This window comes from Natrix helvetica (genome assembly GCF_964273705.1).
Source record: "Natrix helvetica genome assembly, chromosome: 2".
NCBI classification, from domain to species: Eukaryota; Metazoa; Chordata; class Lepidosauria; order Squamata; family Natricidae; genus Natrix; species Natrix helvetica.
Genome location: NC_138552.1, coordinates 125051497 through 125079354, shown reverse-complemented (window position 1 = coordinate 125079354; position 27858 = coordinate 125051497). Strand labels below are relative to the sequence as shown.

Below are 27858 nucleotides of genomic sequence, written 5' to 3'. Positions count from 1 at the left end.
CTGTATTGCCACATCTTTAACTCTTGCATTTTCTTTAGCCAGTGATTTCACCACTTCTAGTATGCACCAACAGCCTCTTTTTAATAAAAGTTCTAGGCTTAATTTTGGGTAAAATTTAATTGAGAAATGCTAGGTTTGCATACCTATACATAAACATGAAAATGTGTTGAACGCTTAGACACATTAGAACAATAGAGATATTGTTCCTCCTTTATATGTTAAATGCTAGTGAGGTGTGATGCTGAATAAGTGAATCAATTGCAGTTTGAGCCTTATGACTGTGCTAAACTCAGTAATAGTCCAATATTGACAATCAAGAAGTGATACTTTTATTGGTGAATTTGGTAGGATAGGAAGTATATATTCTAGATCACTTAATCACTAAAAGCAGAGTTAGTGTGTTCCAAGTTCCTTCAATGAAGCAGTGCCATTTGTTAGGGTGCAGGAAGCACACCTTTTATGGTAGCGCCTGCCCTCTGGAACAAGATGTCCCTTGAAATCCATGTGGGTTTTACCTTGTTGGTGTTCCATAAGGCCTTGAGGTTTCTTCTCTCAGACCTTGAATGAAAGTGGATAGAGTCTTTTGGAATGTGTTTTTATATTGAGCAACCAGATTCCACCTTGGTGCAGGTTTTTTGAATTGTGTGTTTATGTTTATTATATGGTAAGTTGCCCAGAATTGGTTTGGAGTCAGGATAGGACCTAAATAGCACTGATTATGTTGCCTAGTTTGGTAAAGAATTGTTTACAAGAAAATCATACTTAGAGAACACTAAGGACCCCAGAGTTACTAATCTATGTTCAGAAACTACAATTGTGCCTTTGTAGTAATGAGTTACCATTCAAATACTTTTTTCCCATTTCTTAACCTAATACCGGCTATAAGCTTTTATGGCGAATGTTTCCTTTATGTAATCTGACTCTAAGTCTAAATGCAGTGAAGAGCAACTTTAATCCTGGCATTTTTTTCACAGTCCTCTTCTAACTTGTTTTTCATTGCTCAGGAAAACCAATTGATATCACAGCATTAATGGGAGTTGCTGTTTCCAATATCATTGTTTCTATTTTATTTGGCAAGCGATATGACTATGACGATGCCACATTTCTACGACTGCTGAAGCTATTCAATGAAAATATCCAACTTTCAAGTACCTTTGATATTCTGGTAATCTCATTTGTCGTTTGAAGAACAAATCTGTGACAAAGAGGCAGCACAATGTGTGTCATAGAGCCCTTTTTTTCACCCATATATATTTCTGTATGTATACATAAAGAAGGCTTAATTCCATTATTCTCTCAATATATAAAAATGAGATAAGTGGAACCTTCTAATTATCATCCAATTAGTTTTCTTTTAGTAAATAGAAAACTATAGAACATGGCAGATATTTATACCATATTTTTAATAGACTGTGCTCAAATGCCGTCAGTGTCTAAACACTATGGTCTGATGAAATGTTATAATCTGCCAAATGGTTTCCCCCTATTCCTTCATCTAAATTGCTTATGAAGAGTACTGAGCCAAAACAGAACCTTGGGATAGGCCAAGGCATGCTTCCCTCCATATAGATGTAGTTCCATTGAGGATTACATGCTGATTGCAAGAGACAGTTGTGACCCCATCTGGCGGTGATGCTGTCTATCCCACATTTTTCTATATTACCAAAAAGTAGGTTTATGGTACTGCTGTCAGGTCTGCAAGCCATCTTTCCTGGCTTGCAGACAACTGCTTTCAATAGATTGGACTATCCCCCCCCCCCTTTTTTTTTTGGAAAGCCAAATGCAAAGAATGATATAAGCAATTCTGCTTTCTCCCTGCTGCCTGTCACCTCCTTGCCAGCCTCTTCCATTATTGGACTGATAATTTGCTTGGCTTTTTTTCTTGTTTTTTTAACATGTTGAAATAAAGTTTATTTTAATATTTTTTTTATATTTGTTGCAAGTCAACAAATGGATTCCATACTCCCAGAGTATATTTCAATCTCTCATATGAAAAAGATACCTGTACATCACATATCCACTATAAAAACATAGGCAATAAGAATTCATAACCCCAATTCTAAGAAATTTTAATTGCTCTCACATAATGAAGAAGTCACTATTTTAATTTGTTCATGCATTAATGGTAGAACCTCTATCTGCTGGTAGAATTTCTATCTATGCCTTTAGTCTGACTGGTTTCTTCTTTTTTTATTGTTTTGGTTTCATGTGATTTTTTTATGCATGCATTTTAGTTGTATATGCTTAAGTGCTTGTTACCTTGGAGTCAGATCATAAAGCAAACCACAATAACAATATCATCACATTATTGCAAAGCATACCCCTTGTCATGGATGTTTGCAGCAAAATTGCATCCAAAGGATGACATGAATATGATATCAGGATTCACATTCTACTCTTATGTAGCTGGATGCAAACTTCTCAGTGAAGTATGCAAATAACTTTACCATCACAACTTCATGATGCACACTTCAACATTTCCTCTCCCTCCCTCTCCCTGCTTGTGAATACACTCAGATGGGAAGGACAGGAGCCTTCATTGCAAATAGTTTCTCCATCTTTTTTTCTTTATACTGCATAACCCTAAAAGTACTAAACAGACCAGAACTTAATTTGGCTTCTTATACTGAACATTCCCATTGCTTGTTGGGGAATCAAAAGGATATGAGCAAGAGTAGCTCATTCAATAGTATGTTTAAAAATATGAATTTCCTCTTCCAATAACTATGTGGAATTTCAGCCGCTGGGATTTGGGCCTCAATGAATTAGAAATACTGACTATCCATAGTTCTCCCTCAATCATATATTTTTTTTATTACTGTGATTTATTTTTATAGACATATAGATCACATGTATTCACTCAATGTCCTCCTGAGAAATGAACTCAAAAGTTTTCAAATTCCTTAATATATTTTTCTTCTATCATTATTTCAGATATTTAATATGTTTCCCAGGTTGGGGCTCCTTTTGGGTTCTCATAAGATAAGACTAAACAATAGAAAGGAACTCCATACTTTCCTACGGGCCACTTTTATAGAACATCTCAATGATCTTGATGAAAATGACCAGAGGAGTTTTATTGATTCATTTCTTGTTCGGCAAAGAGAGGTAATGGATCATTTATAAAAGTCGGGAATTATTGATATCTGTTTTTACACATTTTAAAAAAGGTACCTCCATATAAACTACAAGCAGGTTGTTTAAGACCCTTGCTTTAGGAAAGTAGAAAAAAAACTAATTTCTGGCACTTTCATTCTTGCTTCATTTTCTTGTTTCACAGTCTGCAGCACTTAAAGTCAAACCAAATTAAATTTCCGCATTAAAATATCCTCAATAGGGAAGGATAGGGTCTATTCTGGATGGCTCCAAGGAATTTCCATTGGGGGATACTTAGGGTCAACCCTTCAGTGCAGTATGTGAACATTTTTGCCTTTAAAATATGATTTTTCTAGAGCTACACAATTTTTTTATTCCAGTTAATGTTTGAAACACAGTGTCTCTCAATTTGTTTTGGGACCACAACTTCAACAGTCCTTTTTCCTTTTGTAAAAGGAAGCAGATTTGGAGAGTAATATATTTGCATTGCACTGAAATCCTTCAGTCTCAAAAGACTATGGTAACATGTTTTGGAAAGAGGTCAAAGCTGGAGTGTCCTCTCCAGCACGAGGCCTGGGTAGATTAATATGGAGGATAGACAGTTACCCAAGCAGCAGATCCCCCCTCTCTACATTGCTGAAATAGTCCAATGGAATGGCAGAGCCAATATGATTGGTTCCAGCTGCATTGTAGGAGTTATCAGAACATGGTTGTACACAGTCACAAACTGCTTCTGGGACTCCGGCTCCAGATTTTGTCTGGAAGTTGACTCCTGAAGCCTTTTCCAGTAGTGGATATAGCCACAATACAGTGGAGGTTTGTAATAAGAGTTTCCTTTCTCCTAGAAGATGGTTCTGCCACTTTATCTGCCGTTGGGGCATAGAGTCCTCTTCCGCCTTCAAAACTGTTGACCGTCTTCTCCTGTAACCCTGGAAAAGTGCCCTTATGAGGTGCTACCGCTGGGCCAGTTGGACCAGTTGGATTTTTAAGGAGGTGTTACTCCTCCATCACTCACCCTTTGTCCTGATGGGCAATATATTATCCATTCAAGAAATAGCCTCTCAGCGCTCTGGAATTTACATCACATCAATAAACTAAATTTCCTTGCTGGTGTTTTTTCTTAGGAGGAGAAGAAAAAGACTACTGAGAGATATTTCCACTTTGAAAACTTTAGAAGTGTTGTGAGTAATTTATTTGCTGCTGGTATGGAAACTACTTCAAGTACTCTGCGCTGGGCCATACTCCTAATGATGAAATTCCCAGAAATTCAGAGTATGTTTTATTTTATTGCTTTTCACATAATTGCCTACAACTTAAATAGTGATGCTTCTGGAAATGAAATCAAGTATCCTTTCCAATAAGAAACATAAAATATGTTTGCAGCAATTATCATATAAAGAACTAATTCAGAAATCTTTATGGGAATTTATGGTTTAGAAACTTTAATAAAAATATCATAGTTTGAAAAAGAAATTCAACTTTTGAAATGTTTTATTGTAATATAAATCAGTTAACAAAATTATTGTGCTTTAGTGCATTGTCACTAAATATGGAAAAATGATCTGACTTGATCATTAAGTTTTGAACAATTTGAAGTAAGTCTTCATTTTAGATTTTGGGGGCACAATGAAAATCCAGTGATAAAACATCTTACACCAGGTTTCTCTGTGTATTATATTCAGTGTAAATGTGATGCTCTTTTTTTCTATTGATATTTTCATTGTTTGCATATATATTACTACCTGTAAATCCTGCATCCATTATGTTCCCATCCTACAATGAACCAAAACTGATAGACTTTTCTATGAACAATAATGTATTTTAGCTATGATCAAGGCACATCTCTACATGGTCCACTCAACATTTCATTCTGGCTTGAGAATTAGAGTTTGGTACAATGGTGATGGCACCAAGTTAGAAACCAGGAGTTTGTGAGTTCTAGTCCTGCCTTAGGCACAAAAGCCACCTGGATGACCTTGTCACTCTAAGCCCAACCCACCTCAAAGGATTGTCCTTTTGGGGCAAATAGGAGCAAGAAGGAGCATTAGAAATGTTTGCCATCTTGAATTACTTATTAAATGATAACAGTGGGATAAAATTCTAATAAATGAAAAAGAAATCAACACAGATCACATATTGGTATCACCAAATCTTTACTAAAATATCCATGGATTCATAGCCTTCTCCTCTAATGTTGCAGAAGAAATATTTATGAGTGCACTAAAGCAGATTGAAATGTCTACAAAAAGTCCTTGCCATAGTTAGAAATCATCACCAACAATAACATTTTATACCTTCTATTTTTTTCTTTGATATATGATCATGTTTATTCATATTTTGGGACCAATATCAAAAGATGTCCACAATTCTGATTGTTTAAATATATTATATTATTGATTTCTTCTGCCAGAGAAGGTCCAAGAAGAAATTGCAAAAGAGATTGGGATTCGTCAGCCAAGGACAGAAGACCGACTCAAAATGCCTTACACTGATGCAGTAATTCATGAAGTTCAAAGGTTTGCTGATATTGTTCCAAGCAATTTGCCACATGCAACCACCATGGACATAACTTTCAAAGGATTCTTCATCCCCAAGGTGATCAGTGTGAAATCACTACATAATACAAGATTTAGCCTATTTTTTACAGTGTGAGGTAGAATTTTGTTAGAGTACCATGCAGTTTTTACTAACTATGGTAGTTAAAATCTTCTCAACGTGTGCCTAGCATATACCCCTCGTTATTTAAAAATCCATACATTTCAGTGATGAGTTGCTAACTGGTTTATTACCAGTTCGCTCGTGCTCGTGTGAGTGGGTGGATCCTCCTGCTGCCACTACTATCGGTTCGACCGAATCAGGCCGAACCGGGAGCAACCCACCTCTGACTCTTTTGCAATATCTCCTTTAAAAAAATTAAAATTTCTATAGGAATGTATTATTATTTATTATTTATTATTATTTTTATTTATTTAAACTTATTAGTCGCCCCCTCTCCCCACAGGGACTCGGGGCGACGTACACAAGCAACAGTTAGCACAGTGTCAGAGGAGGTAAAAAATAAATAAATAATTACAATAAATAACATTAATAGTTTAAAAACTAAAATTGACAATTAAAAATGACCTAGGGGTGGAAAAGTTGTCGAATTATGCCAGGCCGGCTAGCCGAAACAGGTGGGTCTTCAGTTTACTGCGGAAGGAGCGGAGATCGGTTGTTGTTCTAATGTCTGGGGGGAGGTCGTTCCAAAGGGTAGGGCCCGCCACAGAGAAGGACCTACTCCTGGGCACCGCCCTCTGACAATCTCTAGAGGACGGCACCCGGAGGAGACCCTCTCTGTGTGAGCGAATTAAATAGACACATCTTTAATATAGTTGTTTCCCTTTCAATGTTTAGGGAATGCAGATTGTTCCACTGCTGTCATCAGTGCTCCATGATGAATCCCAATGGGAGAAATCCTATGAATTCTACCCTGAGCATTTTCTTGACACTGAAGGAAAATTTGTGAAAAGAGATGCATTCATGCCTTTCTCTGCAGGTTAGATTCTCTGTACATGTGTGATTGTGTCCAGTAATAAGCAGCCCTTCTTTGGAAAGAAATCTTCACAAGAGATCATGGAACATTTAAAGAGCAACAACAATAACAATAACTTTAATTGGATGGTCTTCATTTAACTGTTTGGTATAATTTTGGCCTTCTTTGGATGATTCTGGTACAAGACTTGAACTGGTTTTAAATTATTCAAAGGAGGATAGTAAAAGGTATCAGTTTCTAGCTATTTGCAATTCCTGCAAAGGTTATTAGGGTTTTCAGGTTGAAAAGAAGAATTGGCCTGAGGAGAAAAAAAGACTCGACTGTGTGGCGTCTGGGAAGAATACAGGGTGTCAGGGCAGCCTCCATCAATAACCAAGAAAGAAACCACTCAACTCCATTTTTCAGAATTAAGAGTACTTTTACTGGTTATGAGTAGATAGCAGCTAGGCAAAGCAAGATCTGAGGCAAAAGCGTGTGCAATCATAGATATCAATATGTGACCCAGCTCCCTCCCCCTAGTGATCCCAATCCCCAGACTAATCCCCACACCCCACAGGTGTCATGTGGGCTGCACTTTCAAAACCCATCATCAGGATGGTATGCAGGACAGTTGACCTTGGCAGCAATTCCACTATCTGCAGCATGCACAGTAGATGGTGAGAAAAACACTCCCTTTTTCATTCACTCCTGTGCTGAAGCTTCCCCTCCCAAATACCATGTCATCCCCCCTCCCCGTTTCAATGGCAGCCGAAAGCAAGCAGCAAAGCAGAGGCTGACACAGGGTGTAAATCAAAATCTATACCTAATATTGTCAAAGTGAAAGTGAAGCTGAGATCTGTATCTTTCCATACAATATAGATCTTATCAGTACATCACCAGAATTAAGGCAGAAAAGCATAGGAAAATAGTATAAGAGTCACCCTGGGGCAGTGGCGTAGCGTGGGGGGTGCAGGGGGGGCCGGCCGCACCGGGCGCAACATCTGAGAGGGGCGCGCTTGCACTCACGGGAGCGCTCGTCTGCCTACACTTGCGGCTCGTAGCTCTCACGGTACTGCTCGCTCCTCCTCCGCCGGTTCGGCAGGAGGAAGGCGGGGTGTCCAGCAGTCTGAAAACGGGGCGGGGACAGCGCCTTAAAGACACCACCAGCGCCTCCCTACGCCAGACATTTGCCCCTTATCGGTCCTTCGTGGCCGCTCTTGGCCTTCCCCCCTCTCTCCCCCCCCCGACGGATCTCCTGCGCCTTTAAGGCGATTGCAGAGCTGCTACTTTTGGGGCCAACTTAGATCTGCTGGGGGGGTTGGGCTGAAATCCGCTCGGTAGAGCTTTGCCCTCCCGTTCACGCAGCTCTTCGAAGAATAGAAGTTGTGCCAGGGTGAAACATGTCTGTCCCGGCTGACCTTTTTCTCTGATACTAACATAATTTGGGTTCCGCTAAATGTTTGTGTGGGACTTCAAAAGTCTCTTGCATCCCTCAAGTAATCTGGAAGAAACCAAAGCGGGCGAACATATTTATGCAGCTGTGTAAAACAGGTGGTGGTTTGCTTACTTGTGGCTTGTAAATCAAGATGTGCATTTAAGTCACACGTTATGTGTGAGCGGAGACAGGTCGGGCTTAGCGAAATAATTAGGAGTAAGCAAACTATGGATTTACCTGGGGGGGGGGGGTTGAAATCTGTTTCCATGAAAAGCCATAGTTGGCTTAGCTGTGGTTTGTTGACTAAATTGCATTCATACAAATTCATGCCTAATTAAAGAATAAGACGTGTGCAATCTGTGGATTCAGGAATAAAGTAGTATGATTCTAATAAAAGAGAAATATTTGTACCTCAGGGTTGATATGAGGGGTCCTTGGTGCTCCCTGAAGTTGCTTGCATTTCATTACCCAAGCTAGGTAACATCAGTGCTAGTGATGCCACACTCCTTACTAGCACTGATGATGTTACCTAGTTTGGGTAATGAAACCTCTGCAAGAAAACAAGCAAGCTCAAAGAGCACTAAAGACCCCTCATAATATGATTCTTCTGCAAGCAGGCGTGTTTGACCAATCTTGGCAATCCAGTTTCTGTTCTTGGGAATTTAAATCAATAGTAAGCAAAATAAAGTGTTTGGACATTTGGATGGTCTTGTGAAAGTCTCTGTGTTTGGGAGTACATAAAACACAGCTGCCATTGAGTAATATAATCCTAAAGTTGCAGACACAATAACTGGAGCATATTAAATTCCCTTGCATTTATTTCTGCTGTTATTTTCTGAATCTGTCTAAATCCTTCTTAGTGTGATGCTCTAAATTGTACACAATAATTCAGCATGCGATTTGGCCAACACAGAATGAAAGGGAACACTTCCTTCCTGTGATTTGAAAAGTATACAAATTGTGCTTGCCTTTTTTGCAGCCACATTGCAACATTCACTCATATATTGTATGCAATTATTTTATCTTTTCAAAATGCTTGCATAAGTTCTATTACCAAGACATCACCATGTCCTCCATCCTATACCTGTAGATTTGATTTATGATTTCTAAGGGAAGAAATGTGCATTTGATTCTGTTAAATATCATTACATTATCTTCAGGAAGAAAGTATTCAAGCAAGGAATATAATTATGTAATTATACAAAATACTAGATAATTGCAATAGAAAATACCTAACTTTGATGACTAAAAAGCAGAGGCTGACATCTTAATTAGATGCAATACTCTTAAATAATAAATTCTTCCTAGCCAAGTGCAAGGTAGAATGTAGGAAATGACTAAAGAGATTCAAATTAAGCACTCTCTGTTAATTATGACTGTATACAGAACTCCCTCAAAGGTCATTATGAAAATATTAACAAATATCTATACCTAGTGAGACAGACTGAAGTCCTTGACTTACAACAGTTCATTTAGTGACTGTTTGACGTTACAACATCACTTTAAAAAGTGACTTATGACAATTTTTCACACTTATGACTGTTGCAATATCCTCACGGTCACATGATCAAAATTCAAATGCTTGGCAACTGACTTGTGTTTATGACTTGCAGTATTGTGGGATCATGTGATCCCCTTTTACGACCTTCTGACAAGCAAAGTCAATGTGGAATCCAGATTCACTTAACAACCGTGCTGCTACAGTAATTCACTTAACAATTGTGGCAAGAAACTGGCTGCAATTTCTTAACATAGGACAAAACTCACTTAACAAATGTCTCACTTAGCAACATAAATTTTGGGCTCAATTGTGGTTGTAAGTCAAGGACTATCTGTAATACTTATAAAAGGTAAAGGTTATGTCTGATTCTAGGGGCCAGTGCTCATCTCCCTTTCTTAGCCGAGCGAGCCATCATTGTCCAAAGATGCTTCTGTGGCAGTGGCGTAGCGTGGGGGGTGCAGGGGGGGCTGGCCGCATTGAAAGGGGGCACGCTGGTCTCTCTGCATTGAAAGGGGGCACGCTGGTCTCTCTGCATTGAAAGGGGGCATGCTGGTCTCTCTGCATTGAAAGGGGGCACGCTGGTCTCTCTGCATTGAAAGGGGGCACGTTGGTCTCTCTGCATTGAAAGGGGGCACGCTGGTCATTCCGCATTGAAAGGGGGCACGCTGGACACTTAGCAGGGCATAGGCAGGATCACTAAACTCAATAAAGTGTTTGAAAATAAACTTGTATTTAGATGCATTTTACTTTAATTACATCAGTATTTTCATAACAAACAATACATGTGCTTAGGGGTAAGGGTTTCTTTAACTAATCTAGTGGAAGAGACTCGAGTGCTAAAATCCACGGGTTAGGGGGTGCAAATTACTTGCCTTGCCCCGGGTGCTGACAACCCACGCTACGCCACTGCCCTGGGGTGCAATGGTATATGCACTGTGGGGTTAAGGAATGTGGCAATCAGCTATTCAGATGCCAGCCAACCTAGAATGTAAGTTCCATTGAAGTATATTTATGTAATCTAATAATTGCAAGGTATTGTTGAGAAACCTTTTGTAAGATTTTGAATGAACCAATGGAAGCGATAAAGCCATACAGAAGAATGTTAAATCCACTTATTTAGGAAGCTTGCTTATACTGCCACAGAGTTACAATGCCAATGAGACTTGAATCAATCTTCCAGCTCATGCACAAGGAACATTCTGGCAACCAACAATTTGTGGAATTATGGACTCCTTGGTACTCTCTGAGCTTCGTTGTTTGCTTACAGACCTTTCACTACATAACTAGGCAACATCATCAGTGCAAGTGATTGTGGGGTTTGTTTCCTGCTTGTATTGCCCCACCAGCATTGGTGGAAACTTAGTTTTATCTTTGGTAGTTCCTTGATTAGGTTATTGTTTACTGTTTGTTTGATTGTTTGTCTGATGTCAATCCATGTTTGTTATTTATATTTTTATGTGTTTGTGCTGGAGAGGATGTATTCTGAGTTTTTGTTTCTTCTTAACTTTTTTATTCTTTTAAATGGTGAGTAAAAGTGGTTTCTCTCTGTCTACTGATGGCTAATTTGTCTCAAGCTTCCTAGAGCAAGGGTGTCAAACTCACACCATCATGGTGATGTCATGTGACATATTGTGACTTTCCCCCCTTTGCTAAACCAGACGTGGCCAGCATATGATGCATCTGGCCCGTGGGCTGAGAGTTTGACAGCCCTGCCTAGAGCTTTTGGATTTGCTGTAGTTTGGTCTAGGATGATTGCACTTTTTCAGTTGAAACTTAGAGTCTGTCCAGGTGCTGTGAATTTAAGGTCTGACTACTAGTTGATATTCATGCATATGCCCTGCTAGTATTCTACTTTTCTGTCCTAAATAATGGCTGTTACCATCTTTATACTATATGTTAAAAATGACTCCTGCATTTTTTCCTCTTGAGCTAAATCTTTTGGATTTTTAATGTTGTTTTGGTAGGTTTTTAATTGCTTTCTGTACTACAATGATATAATTTTGGTTGTAGTAGACCATTGGTTATTTTTGAGATGCTTTTGATGAATCTTAGAAATATTCTTTTCATAACTTATGTTGAATATGCTGTAGTGGATTTAGTTGTCAAGTTTTTTGATAACCCTGAGCTCAACCCAGAGCTACACATATTCTTTTCTATTGAAATTTATGAATCACATTTTATTTAAATGGAAATAGCTTTGGGATAAATGCATAAAATATTCACGTGGCAGTGTTAATTTTAATAATATTAATTTTACCCCATCCATTTAATGGAATTTTAATCCATCTTTTCCTATCTACTGCAACATTTCCATTACTTTAAATATACTACAGCTAGTGACTTTGATTGCCATTTGGATTTTACAGATGTTTTCCCCTAACCCCTACCCCAAATGATCTGTTAAACAGATGTATTCCTGCAATTGTAGTCATGACATCTATAGTGAGATGCTTCTTTTCAGGGCATCAGTGTAGAAGGGTACTTATCAAAGTTTGTCCTTCTTTTAAGATTATCACAATTCTGGTTCTACCAATTCTTATTTTATTGTTCCACTTTTGTCTGTTTTCATATCAATGTTCTGTCATAATGTTTCTTTTTGCTGATCTCTTCATGGCCATATGACATTGGGAAAATATGTAAAACAGATTTAAAAAACCAATAAATCACATTTTTGCCACATATCCTTTCTTTCAGGTCGGAGAGTATGTGCAGGTGAGAACCTTGCTAAAATGGAGCTCTTCCTCTTCTTTACCAGCCTCCTGCAGAAATTTACCTTCCAGCCACCCCTAGGAATATCTAAAGATGATCTAGTCCTGACCCCAGAAACTGGGTTAATAACATCTCCCATGCCCTATAATACCTGTGCCATTCCAAGTTCATAAAATACAAGATGTTCATAACAGCACTTCTCAGTCTTGGATAATGCGATTCTGTATGGTCTTAGCTTTAAAAGTTGTTTGAAAATTTTAATTACTTCATTTTTAAGCAATATATTTTTTTTCTATAATACTTATATATACAGTATATATGTATGTATATATGTATGTATGCATTTGTTTTAAGAAATTATTGATTGTAATAATAACCCAGAAAGAATAATTAAACAAATTAATTTATGTGCAACTTATCTGAAATAAAAAAAATACCAATAAGAAACTATGAACTTTGATATTAATAGGAATGTATTCCATGCAAAATAAAGATTTATTTGGGAACAATTATTCCCAGATTTGTAGAAATAGAATGACAGATGTTACAACTTGGGAAAAGCTGTAATTGTTCCAGTTGGGATGAACATCTTGCTAAGATTTACATTTTTGTTCCAAAGAATCCCAATGAAAATTGAGGAAAAGACATTATGTCATTGGCAGAAATGAGCAACACATTTTATACAGTCCAACAAAAGACCTAGGAGTAAGTTCAACAATTTGTAACATTGAAATAACGATAGGTGGCCAGTTATGTTACCAGGCTAGTTGTTTAACTGGGATAAAAGATGCACGCAAGGCTCTGCCCCTGTCAGCTGGCTAGTACACATGCACGCGCTGGCCAGCTGAGTTCACCCTTTTTAAAGCCATTTTTCGCCCTCCCCAGGCTCCAGAGGCTTTATAGGAGCCTGGGGGGGACGAAAAGAGCCTCCCCCACCCCCCGGAGCCCTCCGGAGGCTTCATGAGCTTCCGTGAAGCCTCCGGAGCGTTAAAAACCGGCCCTATGGGCAAACAGGAAGTTCAGGAATGGACTTCTGGTTTGCTCGGAGGGTCATTTTGAGCGCTCCGAAGGCATCAAGAAAGCCTCCGGATGGTCCCTGAAGCCTTCGGAGCACTCAAAACGACCCTCCGAGCAAACTGGAAGTCACTTCCGGTTTGCTCGGAGGGTCATTTTGAGCACTCCGAAGGTGTCAGGGAAGCCTCGGATGGCCTTCAGAGCGCTCAAAACGACCCTCCGAGCAAACACTTCTGGTTTGCTCGGAGGGTCATTTTGACTGCTCTGAAGGCTTCAGGGAAGCCTCCTGAAGGTCCCTGAAACCTCCGGAGGGCATCCAGGGGGGCAGGGGGGCTGTTTTTGCCCTCCCCAGGCTCCTATAAAGCATCTGGAGCCTGGGGTGGGTGAAAAAGCATGTAAAAATGGGGGGTGCGTCTGTAGTGCGCACATGTGCAATGGGGGTGGCATGCATTGCATTATGGGTACAGCACGCCTGCACATGATCCCCCTGCACTCCCCCCACTTATGGCACATGAGCCAAAAAAGGTTCGCCATTGCTGATATAGTACATTTAGATAGAAATCTGAAGATTTGCATAAAAAGCCAGTGTCAGCCTCTACTTTGCTTGCTTGCTTTTGGCTGCCTTAGAAATAGGGAGGGAGGGGGCTTGAGGTATTTGGGAAGAGGAATTTATGGTGCTGGAGGAGTTATCAGGAGGGAGTTTGGTTCTCACCATCTTCTGCGCATGCTGATGGCCTGGGTTTGGACTTGGTCAAGGTGAACCGTCTCTAAATACCAACTGAATGAGACTTTTTGAAGATGCACCCCACATGACACCTTAGGAGTTGCAGATTGGTCATTAGGTTGGGGTGATTGCGGGAGAGTGCTGTGCAAACGTTTGATATGTACATGTTCATCCCTTTTTGGCTGAGATCTTGCTTTCCTTTCACTGCTTTCTTTTCATAACCAGTAAAAGTATCTTTATCTCTACAAAAATGGAGTTGGGAGTTTTCTTGGTTATTGAAGGAGGCAAGCCTGACATTAAGCAAGATCTCTCCTTCACACCCATCCCAGAGTTCAAAACTTCCATGGGGGTGTGCATACAGAAATGTCTAACCCCTGCAGCGACCAGGAGGATATGGGAGAGACTGGGTCCTCTTTTCCTTTGGAGACGGAATGGATAGCTGAATTGAATTTGGAGGAAAGATCCATCTGGCCCAGATGGTCTCTGAGAGTTGGACAGAAGTGTGATCCTGAGGAGACCCTAGTAGGAGTTACTACCAGCCAAAGCCGACGACCCAAGGCTGTCTGGCAGGAAGCCGAAAAAGAGGAACTCATGACCCATGCTCTACAGCTTCTTCAGGAGGCTTGGGAGAAGCACCGTTTCTGAGACAGCCTCGCTGAATGGGAGACTGGATTAGCTGAGCAGGCAGAGGGACGAGCAGACGACCTATCTAACCCTGAGACAGCCATGGGGGTAGCCATTGGAGCTGGACAAGATGGAGGTGCCCCAGCTTCAGCAGCAGCAGTTGTTTGAGCTCCTCCAGGGGGGGGGGGCTGAAGGCACCAAACTCCAAAAATCCCTCCTCTTGGAGTGAAGTGCGGAGGAGATCCTAAAGATCTGGGATTTTTTTAAGTTCAGGTTTGGGATTACATGCAGCAATATGGGGAGGATTTCCCATTGGAGGAGGCCAAAGTGAGAGCTGTTACTGTGGCACTGGAGAACAAAGTGGCTGCCTGGATGGTCACTTTGCACAATGATGATTCCACCCTGTTGAGACATTACAATGTGTTTATGGCAGCCCTGAGGAAGCGCTTTGATAACCCCCTTGCAAATCAAAAGGCAAGAACCAGGATGAAAATTTTAACCCAGGGGAGGAGGTCTGTGGATCAGTACACATAGATGGCCTGAATGATAATGTATATCAGGGGTGTGTGAACAGCAACCCCCCCATGACCTGCAATGCTGCTATGAACTAACAGCTGATTTGGAAATTGATTTAGCCATAAATCAATACTGTGGAGGCAGCAGTAGAACTAAAATTCCCCCCACCTACTCCAAAAGAGAATCCAAGAGCAGGGAAGGGGTGGTCTGCAACCAAACCCTGATCAGCTGCCTGTTTCCGATATGGGAAAGAGGGGCATAGGGCTGCCGACTGCTATTCTAAGATTGTCCCAAAACCCGCCACAGCTGGAGAGAAGAAACCCCACCGGCAGCCAGGGAAATGCCATGAAACCACCCTGAAAGGCGTGGAAGTTGCTGATGTCCTTCCTCCAAGCCAGGAGAAAAAGGAACTCTCCCTTCTTTCAGGAGAAAGTGAATTCAACTCAGATGGCGACCACCTGGTAAGTCCCTGGTTGGGCCCCATGGCAATTCCAGTAGAATTAAAAGTACTCTCGACTGGAGCCCAGAGGAAGATGCTGGCCCTTTTAGATTCTGGCTGCACCTGATGTGTGATTAGCCCAGAAGTGGTGGGAAAAATGGGTTTAAGACTGAGAACTTTGAAAGTACCATTGCCTTTTGCCAGTTGGATGGGTCAGTGGTTGTGGGGGGGAATTTTATAACTGAACCAGTAGAGATGTGGATGGGAGATCACTGAAGAAATTCCGAGCCGCTGAACTTTATGCCAAATTGACTAAGTGTGAATTCCACCAAGAGAAAATTGATTACTTGGGTTACCGTATCTCTCATAAGTGCATCGAAATGGATCCTGAGAAAGTCTGGCTGTTACTGAATGGGTAGCTCTTTGCATCTGCAAGCAGCTGCAATTTTTTTTGTGGGGAGGATTTTGCTAACTTTTACCACCAATTTATTCCCTCATTCTCTAGCATTGTCCTGCCCATCTCGAATCTCCTACAATCAAAAGGAGAAGCTAAGCCTAGGCCTGGTAATCCTCTAAACTGGACTATGGAATGTCAAGCAGTGTTTGAGAAGTTGAAATGACTGCAGCTGAACCAATTTTAAAACACCCTTTCATGGATACCCCTTTTATGGTGCAAGCAGATGGTCCAAGTGACGTAGCCATGGAGGCAGTGTTTCTCCAAACAAAAGCAGATGGAAACCTGCAACCTTGTGCCTACACCTCCCAAAAACTAAGGGAAACAGAACGAAGATGGGCAATATGGGGAAAGGAAGCTTTTGCTGTTCGGTGGGCCTTGCTAACCTGGCGGTATTTCCTTGAGGGGGCTATACACTCATTTGAGGTATGGACTGATCATAAAAACCTTGAAGAGTTAAAAACCCCATGAAAACTGTCACCAAAACAAATATGCGGGCACAACATTTTAACTGACTTCAGTTTACTCTAAAATACATCCCTGGGGGAAAAACTTTATGGCCAATGCCTTGTCCAGGCTTCCCAGTTCAACAATAGCAAATTGGTGGTGATTCATCCTGTCATCCCAGCTAAACACCTAGCTGCCCCAATGGTCACCAGGAGCCAGGGATCAGTGGATTTAGAGGTGCCCACTGATCTGATGGAAAAACTGAAGGAAGGTCTCACATCTGATGACTGGTTCAAGCAGCACTCCAATGAGTGCACTATGAAAGATGGCCTTGCTTGGGTAGGAGCTGAGTTGTGTGTTCCTGCCAGCTTGAAAATTGTTGTCCTTCAATGGGCCCATGACTCAAGAATGGCGGGACACTTTGGTTTTGTGAAAACATTGCATTTGGTTAAAAGGCAGTTTTGGTGTACTTGGTGAGCTGCATCTAAGGCCTTGCAGGTCATAAGCCAGAAACTTTGAAGCTGATCACTGCACTCAGACAAGAACAAATTTTGTGGCTTCTCTTGAGGCATTTCAGGAATGGGTACAAAATCCTGGCCAAACACTACTTTAAAAGGGGTCATTCCAGTACTGAATTGTACTGAATTGTTGTATGCCATCTCTGCATGGAGCAAGAGGTCAGCCCAATTATCTTGCTGATAATTGACATAGCACCTAAGATACTGCTCTAGAACCAGGTTAGCCCTTTCACAAGCCCCATTAATCTGTGAATGGTGGGTGGAGTTTAGCCCCTGGGCGGAGCCTATTAACTTTAGGAACTCTTTCTAAAATAGAGAGGTGAATTTTATTTTTTATTTATTTATTTATTAGATTTGTTAGCCGCTCCCTCTCCACGAAGGGACTCGGGGCGGCGTACAATAAATAAAAAAGCACATATTATACAATTAAACATTGCACGGAGGAGGTATAAAAATCACACAACAACCATTACAATACATAGAAATAGTAATAATAAGGTTAAAAATTAAAATACCCCAATATAAAATTACAAGTTTAAAAGATTGCCAGGAGGATTAAAATGGAACTATGGTTGAGCCAGGCCGGCTAGTTGAAAAAGGTGGGTCTTGAGTTTTGAATGGAAGGAGCGGAGGTCGGTAGTAATCCTAATGTTGGGGGGGAGGTCATTCCAGAGGGCTGGGCCCATCACAGAGAAGGCCCTGCTCCTGGGCGCCGCCCTCTGGCACTGCTTAGTGGACGGCACCCGGAGAAGTCCCTCTCTGTGAGAGCGAATTGGTCATAGGGATGTATGGGGCAGGATGCGATCCCGCAGGTAACTAGGTCCTGTGCCATGGAGCGCTTTGAAGATGGTGATCAACACCTTGAAACACACCCGATAGACCACAGGGAGCCAGTGCAGCTTGCGCAGGAGAGGTGTTATATGGGAGTATCTTGTACTCCACATAATCACCCGCGTGGCCGCATTCTGGACCAGCTGTAGTCTTCGGGTGCATCTCAAGGGAAGCCCCATGTAGAGAGCATTGCAGTAGTCTAGGCGGGACGTCACCAGCGCGTGAGTGACTGTGCGAAGGGCATCCCGGTCCAATAGGGGGCACATTTGGTGCACCAGGCGAACCTGGTGGAACGCCCCCCTCGCCACGGCTGCCACATGGTCATCCATGGACAGCCGGGCATCCAGGAGGATGCCCAAATTGTGCGCCCGCTCCATGGGGGCCAGTTGCTCGCCCCCAATGGCCAGCGATGGAATCAGCTGGTTGAACCGGGGGGGCAGAAGCCACAGCCACTCCGTCTTGGAGGGGTTGAGCTTGAGTCTGTTGTCACCCATCCAGACCCGTACGGCTTCCAAACACCGGGACATCATTTCGACGGCCTCGTTGGGGTGGTTCGGGGTGGAGATGTACAGCTGCGTATCATCAGCGTACAGATGATATCCCACCCCAAAACCACGAATGATCTCACCCAGCGGCTTCATATATGTGTTGAACAGGAGAGGCGAGAGGACCGACCCCTGTGGCACCCCACAAGTGAGAGGCCTCAGGGTCGACCTCTGCTCCCCTGCCAACACGCGTTGCGTCCGGTCGGAGAGGTAGGAGCAGAACCACCGTAAAACGGTGCCCCTTACCCCCAGCCCCTCCAGCTGGTGCAGTAGGATACCATGGTCGATGGTATCAAAAGCCGCTGAGAGATCTAATAGGACCAGGATAGAGGAACAACCCCTATCCCTGGCCCTCCAGAGATCATCTACCAACGCATTGGATCCCCCCCCATCTGAAATAATGTATTTAGGAACCCCATGTAACCGATACACATGTAAAATAAATAGTTTAGCCAATGTCTTTGCCGATGGGCTCTTGGAACAGGGTACAAAATGCACTTATTGGAGAACAAATTGCTGATCACCCAGATGACAGTATTTCCAAGACTTTCTGGCAGCTCAACAATAAAATCCATCTATATCTCTTTCCACGGTGCACCAGGACGGGCAACACTCTGAAGTAGACCTTGAGGTCTACTGGTGGTCTCTTTGCTGCTACACAAACAGGATCTCCCATCCACATCTCTACTGGTTCGGTGATTGGGGGGAGGGTGCTGGGCAAACATTTGATATGTACAAGTTCGTGCCTTTTTGACTCAGATCTTGCTTTCCTTTTGCTGCTTTCTTTTCATATCCAGTAAAAGTATCTTTATCGCTACAAAAATTGAGTTGGGAGTTTTCTTTCTTGGTTATTGAAGGAGGCACACCTGACAGCCAGTTTGGTCTAACCTGATTAAGGCATCAGACTAAGGCATCAGACTAGAAACCAGGAGTCTGTGATTTCTAATCCTGCTACTCATGAAAGCCAGCTGGGTGACTTTAGGCCAGTCACTCTATCTCACAATTTGTTGTTGGGAAAATAGAAGGAGGTAGTAATATCAGGTTTCTTCACTGCTTAAAGTTGCTTATAAAAATAGTAAAGGTAGGAAATAAATCAATAAAAATAAATAAAATCGTTCATGGATATATAATACTCTTCATTTGTAATTACATTTGAATCATGCCTAAACACAAAGTGGGAGGGGAGATAGGTAAGTTTCACCTCCTTCTGACAATCTGCTTTGCTGGAAACTGAGTACAACAAGGCTTGACCTGCCCTTAGACACTTTCTGTGAAGCCAAAAGGCAATAAACCATTTCCATTCCTTCACCTCATATGTAGAAGTTTGAGACTGTAATAATTATTAATAAAAACTCATAAGTATGATATACATATTGTGCAAATGTAAAAGAAAGAAAGTAATATGATCTTGTTTTTTATCCACCGATTGCTGTTTGGTGAACCACAAAACAGAATTCAAAGAATCTTTGAATCTCGGTTACTGTTGCAGAGTGTTCTCTACATTGGAGTGAGGGGGTCTTTTTATTTCTTTTTATCTATAATATAACCTGAAAATATTTGTTGATGCCCCTAACCTCTGGAGGAAGAAATGGAAGTCTGAAGATAGCTCTTCAAAAAAAGGGACAAAACTACCACAGTGAAATGAAGAGCAAGTAGACTGGTTCTTTAATAATTTGAAGCAAAGAGAGGACTTGGATCACCCATAAGCTACAAAAAGTTCCTATTCCTATTCTTTCTTCCCATTCCTTTTTAGTTTGTTTTTGATTTTACGATTGTAATTATAACTGTAATAAAATTACTATTAAAAATATTTGTTGATAACAGTAATGTTAGATGAAAAATCGTTTCATTGCCTAGACTTGGATTCCGTAGCACTGGAGCACTTGAGAACACCAGTCTTCCATAATGGAGAGCAAACACAATTTCCTTGATTGATCCTACCCAGAATGTTTTCCGGAGCTTACTGGAAAAGGTGAACTGGCAGCTGGTGGAGCCAATTGGCAAATCCAAATCAGCAAGTATCAAAAGCTGCCATGTTTGCTCAGCATGTAAGATGGACAAAAATAATAATAATAATCAAACTGCAATCATGAATGGCAATTTGCAAACTGCAACTTCTGTGCCAACCTTATGCAAATGTCCAAGACAGCTGCCAATTGAGAGGGTTTTCTTTTTAACTGTGTGGCAACTTTCACAACATATTTTCCAGCCCTCCCATACAGATACCTTCCATAAACCCCAATGCTACAAGCAAAGAGAAAGTCTGTCACAAAACCTGTTTGACCCAAGTAAGAGATTATGAAGAAAATTGAAACACTCTCCTCTTCTTACTGACCACAGAGACATAGCAATTCTTTAATTTTATTTCACCTTTTAACACAGAGTTAAAAAGATGTTGAGACTTTTGGAAAAAGTTCAGAGAAGAGCAACTAAGGTAATCAAAGACCTGAACAAAGACCTGACAAAGAACATTTGCAGGATTTGCGTTTGACTAGTGACTAGCCTAAAGAAAAAAGAATTAGGGGTGACATGATAGCAGTATTCCAGTATTTGAGGGGCTGCCACAAAGAAGAGGGGGGGTCAAATTATACTCCAAAGCACCAGAAGTCAGGACAAAAAACTAATCAAAGAGAGAAGCAACCTGGAATTAAGGAGAAACTTCCTGAAAGTGAGAACAATTAACCAATGGAGCAATTTGGCTGCAGAAACCATGGGCGCTCCATCACTGGATGTTTTTAAGAAGAGTCTACACATTCTTTCCTTCTGATCTCCATTCGCCTCCCAAGAGGGTGGGTGACTTAACTCTGCAGAAATGTAGTTATTTTGTTAGCAAGATTTGTACTTTATTTTATTTTATATTTTTTTATTAGTTTTTTTATTAGAATATGTTTTCGGGTTTTATTTTCTGCTTATTCGGAAATATGCTGCTTGGAAAGCCAACGGTCCATACCTCATTAGTTCAGGGTAGAACTTTCCCTGACAGAGCCAGACCTAAGAAGAAATTCCAGCAGGATTTCCAGGTGGCTCTTAAAAAGCTTCAGGGGGCTGAAGATGACAATTAAATTCCTCACCTGGAATGTTAATGGTTTAAACTCACCACAAAAAAGCAAAAAAATATTTCACCATCTGAAACAATTTAAAAATATTGTAATTTGTTTGCAAGAAAAACGTATTAGAACAAATCACCAGAAATATCCGATGACTGCAAGATTGGGAATGCACTTTGTGACATCTGCTCCGGAGAAGAAAAATGGTATAGTTATATACTTAAGGAAAGACTTAAAGGCTGAATTAATTGAAGCAGATCCTCAGGGAAGATATATCGCAATTGAATTATTAATAGAACGAAAGAAAATACTTTTAACGGAAGTATATGCTAGAAATGGTAGTGCCTTTCGCTGCTTTGGTGGGCTCCCCTGAAGTCTAGGGGGAACACAGGGTGCCTTGGAGAGGCCGCCGCCATTCCAGGGGGTCCCAGCAAGCCGCCCCTACAGCAGGGTGCCCCTCCAAGGCACCCTGTGTTCCCCCTAGACTTCAGGGGAGCCCACCAAAGCAGCGAAAGGCACTACCATTTCTAGCATATACTCCCATTAAAAGTATTTTCTTTCGTTCTATTAATTATTCAATTGCTCTCTTAGGTGAAATGGGGGATGTTACACAAGAAACAAAGGAGGGAGGGGCTGAGGCTCTGCCAGTGGGCGGTGGGGAGGATGTGACAACTAGAAGACTCAGATCACAAAAGTGATTTGAAACATTATTGCAACTGTTGTTACAATGTACTTTTATGGAAGTGATACAAAACAAATGATTGAAACATACTGATGATTTTGTGTTAAACTCAAAACTGCTAATACTTATGTAAATGTTGATATTTTTCTGTTTTTGTATGTAAAAGTTGTGAGACCAGGGGGGGGCTCCTCCCCCCCGCACGATGTAGCTGTCAAAATGTTTTATAACCCTACAATCCCTTTTTCCTGTAAAATTTTTTAAAATCAATAAAATGTGAACAATAAAAAGAAGTTGGTAAGGCCCCTGGCACAGATGGATTGACAGCGGTTTATTACAAAATCTACAACTAGAAATGGTAGTGCCTCTTAAGGAACTATTTAATAAAATACAACCCGGAGGAGGAGTACCACCATCTTGGAGAACAGCCTTTATTTCCCTGATTCCAAAGGAAGATCAAGATCACAGTCAACCAAAAAACTATAGGCCTATATCACCACTCAATACAGATTATAAAATTTTTGACTTCCAGTTCCGGCGGCTACGGCGACGGGCAAGGACTTTGCCCGCTCCCGCTCTTCGGTGGGCTTCCCCCGCCTTCGGGGGGGGGCACAGGACGCCCCGAAGAGGCGCCCTGCCAAAGGAGCGGCTCGCGGAATGCTCTGGCACCGGCGGCGGCTGGTGGGGGCTTTTCCGCTTTGCTCCAGGCACCGGGGAGCAGTTTTGGAAGACGCGCCTGCGTCTTGCCCCATGCCGATCGGAGAACGCAAAACTGAAGGAAGCAGCGGCGGTGCGGTGAGATGCTTCCTCTCTTCATCCCCTTACTTTTGAACTGATAGACTTTTCAGTAATTTTAAAAGTTAACCTTTCGGATTTACTCTTGGAGGAGCTGCTAGAGGGGAGGGGGATTCCCCCCCCCTTGGACAAGCGGCTTGTTAAAATTCTGCTCTCGCCCCCAGGGGAAGGAGGAGGGGGGAGAGCCAACTAATGATGCCTCACCCCAGCAAAAGTGTTTTTCATGGGACTTAGTTCCAGAACTTATTGATGACCTGAGAACTTTTTGAACTTTTAAAATTTTTCTTATGCCTCTGAGCCCAAAGCTGGCAGGGCAAGATGGCACACTTCCGTTGTCTTCATGAACTGTAAAACCTGACTCCACCTTTAAAATTCAGGCTTCCGGTCTTTGTCTCCGTGTCACCCAGAGGAATCTCTTGTGGATTGTTATTTCCTGAACTCTTTGGAGAAAAAACTTTCATCTATTGCTAGAGTGACTAAAGAAACTCCCACCTGTTTGGATCCTCTGCCTTCTGGACTCATCTGCCTGCTCTACTTCTCCAGCTGCCCAGTTTCTACACTGACTGATCTCTTTGTTTTATAAATCATGTCTCCAAAAAGACCACCCCCGGGAAAACCTGGCTTTGCTACTTCTGCACCGACATCTGCAACATCCAGTGCTGCCACACAGTCAAAGATTACAGAACTGATGCAACCTAAGAGTACAGAGATGGATTTGCAACAAATGCTCCAGCAACTCATACAGGGCCAGGAAGAAATTAAGAAACAATTAAAAGAAATGAAGGAAGAAATTAAAGAGAATAAAGCCCAAATTTATAAGAATTCACAGAGACTGGACCTTGTGGAGGGTGGGGTGGCGGAGGCGAGAGGGGGGTAGAGGCTTTACAGAAGGGAAACAAAGAACTTGATATCCAACAAATGAAAACAGAGTTTGAGAGAATGTCCTTTTATCTTAGATTTCAAAATGTAATAGAAGCAGATGGGGAAAATATAAGGGACATTATGACTAATATTCTAGCTGAATACATACACAAAGATAAACAGCAGATGGAATGGGAGATAGATCTGGTCTATAGAGTGAATTCAGCATATGCCAGAACACACAATGTACCCAGGGAGGTTCATATTAAATTCCTTAGGAAAAGCACAAGAGATGAAATTCTGGGTGTACAAAGGGGGCAAACACTGACATATCATGACAGGGAGATAACCATCTTGAAGCAGATCCCCCAAAAAATTAGGGAGAAAAGGAAAAACTATTCGCAATTGGCGAATAAACTATACCAGAAGGGGGTGTGGTTTAGATGGTTGATGCCTGAAGGTATGCTGATATTCTGGGAGGAGACAAGAATCAGAATCAACACACCCATAGAGGCACAGGCCTTTATGGAAAAAAATAAAGCGAACCTAGAAAAAACAGAAGATACCACAATGGTTACACAGGACACGGGAGGGGCCGGAGCTCTGCCAGCGGGGGGGTGAAGGGGCAACACCAAGAAAGCTCAGATCACAAAAATGAATAAGAAAACCACAATGTTATAAACAGACCGAAAGTAATAATGAAATTATATCTAGACTATATATCATAACTATATAAACTGATCGAAAACTATTTTTTCTAGAATTAATGTGCTGATTTCTTATGATTATGTATTAATGTTTTATATTTAGATGTATCCTATGAGTTTGGAGGGAGGGGGCATCTGCCACACTTGCAACTGCCAAAATTTGTAACCATTCCACTTACCCTTTTCCTTATAATTGTTTTTAAAAAACCAATAAAACTTTTTGAAAAAAAAATACAGATTATAAAATTTTTGCTAAAATACTAGCAAATAGGTTGATGTCAGTTATACAACAAATGATTCACAATGATCAATCTGGTTTTATACATGGGAGACAAATGAAAAGTAATGTAAGACAATTGTTAATATATTGGAATATTTGGGGAAGAATAACCAAATCCCTGCAGTGCTTATATTTTTGGACGTGGAGAAAGCATTTGATCAAGTGGATTGGCAATTTTTAATGAAAATAATACAAAAGATGCAGTTTGGAGAGTATTTTACACAATCTATTAATGCAATATACCAGAAACAAACAGTACAAATTATAGTTAATGGTAGTTTAACAGAACCTTTTAAAATCGAAAAAGGAACAAGACAGGGATGTCCCCTGTCTCCATTATTGTCTATTTTAACTTTGGAATTATTGCTGAATAGAATACGTGGGTCAGATGACCTACAGGAATTAAGATTAGGCACTATGAATACAGAGTACGAGCATTCGTGGATGACTTGGTTGTAACTCTAACCCAACCGGGGAAATCGGCTATAGGTCTAATGAACATAATTAATCAATATGGTCAAGTATCTGGGTTTAGAATAAACCTAGGGAAAACAAAGATGATAGTTAAAAATGACTATAAATCAAAAGAAGAATTGGAAAGAGTAACAGGATGTGAGATAGTAAAAAAGGTTAAATATCTAGGAGTTTATATCACAACCTCAAATGGGAAATTATATAAATATAATTATGAATCATTATGGTACAAAATACAGACAGGGATGAATAAATGGAAAAAAATTACAATTGTCTTTACTGGGAAGGATAGCAGCAGTAAAAATGAACATTTTGCCTAAGTTTTTATTTCTTTTTCAAATGTTATCAATACTTTAAAAAGATGCAAATTTGGAAGAATGGCAGAAAGGTATTAATAACTTTGTTTGGGCAGGGAAGAAACCAAGAATAAAACTTAAAATAATGCAAGATATACGTGAAAGAGGAGGTCTGAAAATGCCCAACTTAAAATTATATTATGAAGCAGTAGTTTTATCAACAATTAGTGATTGGATTAACTTAACAGAGGATAGTATATTGAATATCGAGGGATATGATTTGATATATGGTTGGCATGCTTATTTAATATACGACAAGAAGGTGGACAAGACTTTTAAAAGCCACTTATTAAGGAATGCTCTATTGCTTGTCTGGAAAAAAAATCAATACAAGTTAAACGATAAGATACGTATGTGGGTAGTACCCAGACACGCGATAGAGAATAGAGAATAGTATAGAACAAAAACAGGATGTAATTACATATAAAGAGGTTCTTAATATAGAAAGAGGTGTACCACAGCTAAAACCCTTGAATATATAAAGAGAGGAAAGGGTAATTCAAACCTGGTTCCAGTATGGACAGTTACAGGCTAGATGGAAAAAAGACCAGAAAACTGGTATTATCCAAAATGAGGATAATTTGATAAAACAAATTAGGGACCAGGGTCAAATACACATAAAAAGGTTGTATAATATACTGATAGAAATAGACTCGGAAACAGAGTTAGTTAAAGATTGCATGATAAAATGGGCACAAAACTTTGAAGAACCAATATTGATGGAAACATGGGAAAAGATTTGGGTAAGAAATGTAAAATTTACACAAGCTCAAAACTTGAGAGAGAATTTTTATAAGATGTTCTATAGATGGCACTTAGATCCCAAAAAGTTAGCTTGTATGTATCCGAATTTACAATCTAAATGTTGGAGATGTGATTGTGTTAATGCTACGTATTATCATGTATGGTGGACTTGTAAAAAAGTTAAAGCATTTTGGATAAAAATATGGTGGATTATTCAAAATATTCTTAAAAAGAGGATAAAGTTCACTCCCCAGCTGTTCTTGTTAGGTATAATTACAGATTGTACAGCTATAGAGACTAATTAGATTTTGAATTTAATAACGGCAGCAAGATTGTTGCTGGTGCAGTACTGGAAGAAGGAAGAACTACCTACTATTGAAGAATGGACTTTAAAAGTAGTAAACTTAGCAGAGATGGCTAAAATCTCAGCACATTTGAAGGGTTATTCAGATGAAAAATATAAGCGGGAATGGAGAAGATGGATTGACTACATTCAAAATAAATATCGGACTAAGAAATTCCAATTAGCTTATGAATGAACAAGGAATGTTACAATGTATCTAAAGTTAGTTTAATAAAAGGGGAGTTAAAGTACAAGAGGAGGTAGGATGCTATAGTTAGTTAACTTATGTTAGTGTATGGTTGTTAAATGTTTATACCCTGTATTTTGCTCTGGGAGGTTGGGGGGAGGGAGGGTTGGAGGGGGGGGTAGGGTTGGGGTGGAGGGAGGGAGGGAAGGGGAAGGGGAAATATTTGTAAAAAGTATTAAATTCTTTAATAACAAAAATAATAAATAAATAAAAAGAATGGTTGCAGGAACTGGGTATGTCTAGTTTAATGAAAAGAAGGACTAGGGGAGACATGATAACAGTGTTCCAATATCTCAGGGGTTGCCACAAAGAAGAGGGAGTCAAACTATTCTCCAAGACACCTGAGGGTAGAACAAGAAGCAACATGTGGAAACTAATCAAGGAGAGAAGCAACCTAGAATTAAGGAGAAATTTCCTGACAGAACAATTAATAAGTAGAACATCTTGCCTCCAGAAGTTGTGAATGCTTCAACACTGGAAGTTTTTAAGAAGAGATTGGACAACCATTTGTCTGAAATGGTATAGGGATTCCTGCCTAGGCAGAGGGTTGGACTAGAAGTCCTCCAAGGTCCCTTCCAATTCTGCTATTGTATTGTATTATAAAATGTGATAAAAAGGTAAATAACTTGTATGTACTTATGAGATATACTGATACCAGAGTATCAGTATAAAGATTGAAATTGTGATATTAAATGAAGAAAACTGTTTAATAAAAACTATTACCCAAAAAAAAACCCTTATAGGTGTGACACCTATGGGAGTGTGGGAATCAATTAAAAAAAGAAAATTACATAATGTAGCTTTTGATCAGTGGTGGGTTTCAATTTTTTTAGAACCTATTCTGTAGGTGTGGCCTGTTTTGTGTGAGTGGCTTGGTGGTCATGTGACCAGGTGGGAGTGGCTTGGTGGTCGTGTGACTGGGTGGGCATGGCCACCTTGGAAAATGTGGTGAAATTCACTT

At 40.6% G+C, this 27858-nt stretch overlaps 1 protein-coding gene across 1 annotated transcript in view; it reads left to right on the top strand.

The window, feature by feature from the left end:
• Positions 1–27858, top strand: part of LOC309387390 (uncharacterized protein) — a 75301-nt gene that overhangs the window by 2533 nt on the left and 44910 nt on the right. Inside the window, exons 4-11 of the mRNA XM_081943863.1 lie at positions 1005–1165; positions 2935–3108; positions 4221–4368; positions 5507–5691; positions 6490–6631; positions 12238–12417; positions 15437–15591; positions 16600–16809. Coding sequence (XP_081799989.1) covers positions 1005–1165; positions 2935–3108; positions 4221–4368; positions 5507–5691; positions 6490–6631; positions 12238–12417; positions 15437–15591; positions 16600–16809 — 1355 coding nt within the window. The remainder of the gene's footprint in view (positions 1–1004; positions 1166–2934; positions 3109–4220; positions 4369–5506; positions 5692–6489; positions 6632–12237; positions 12418–15436; positions 15592–16599; positions 16810–27858) is intronic.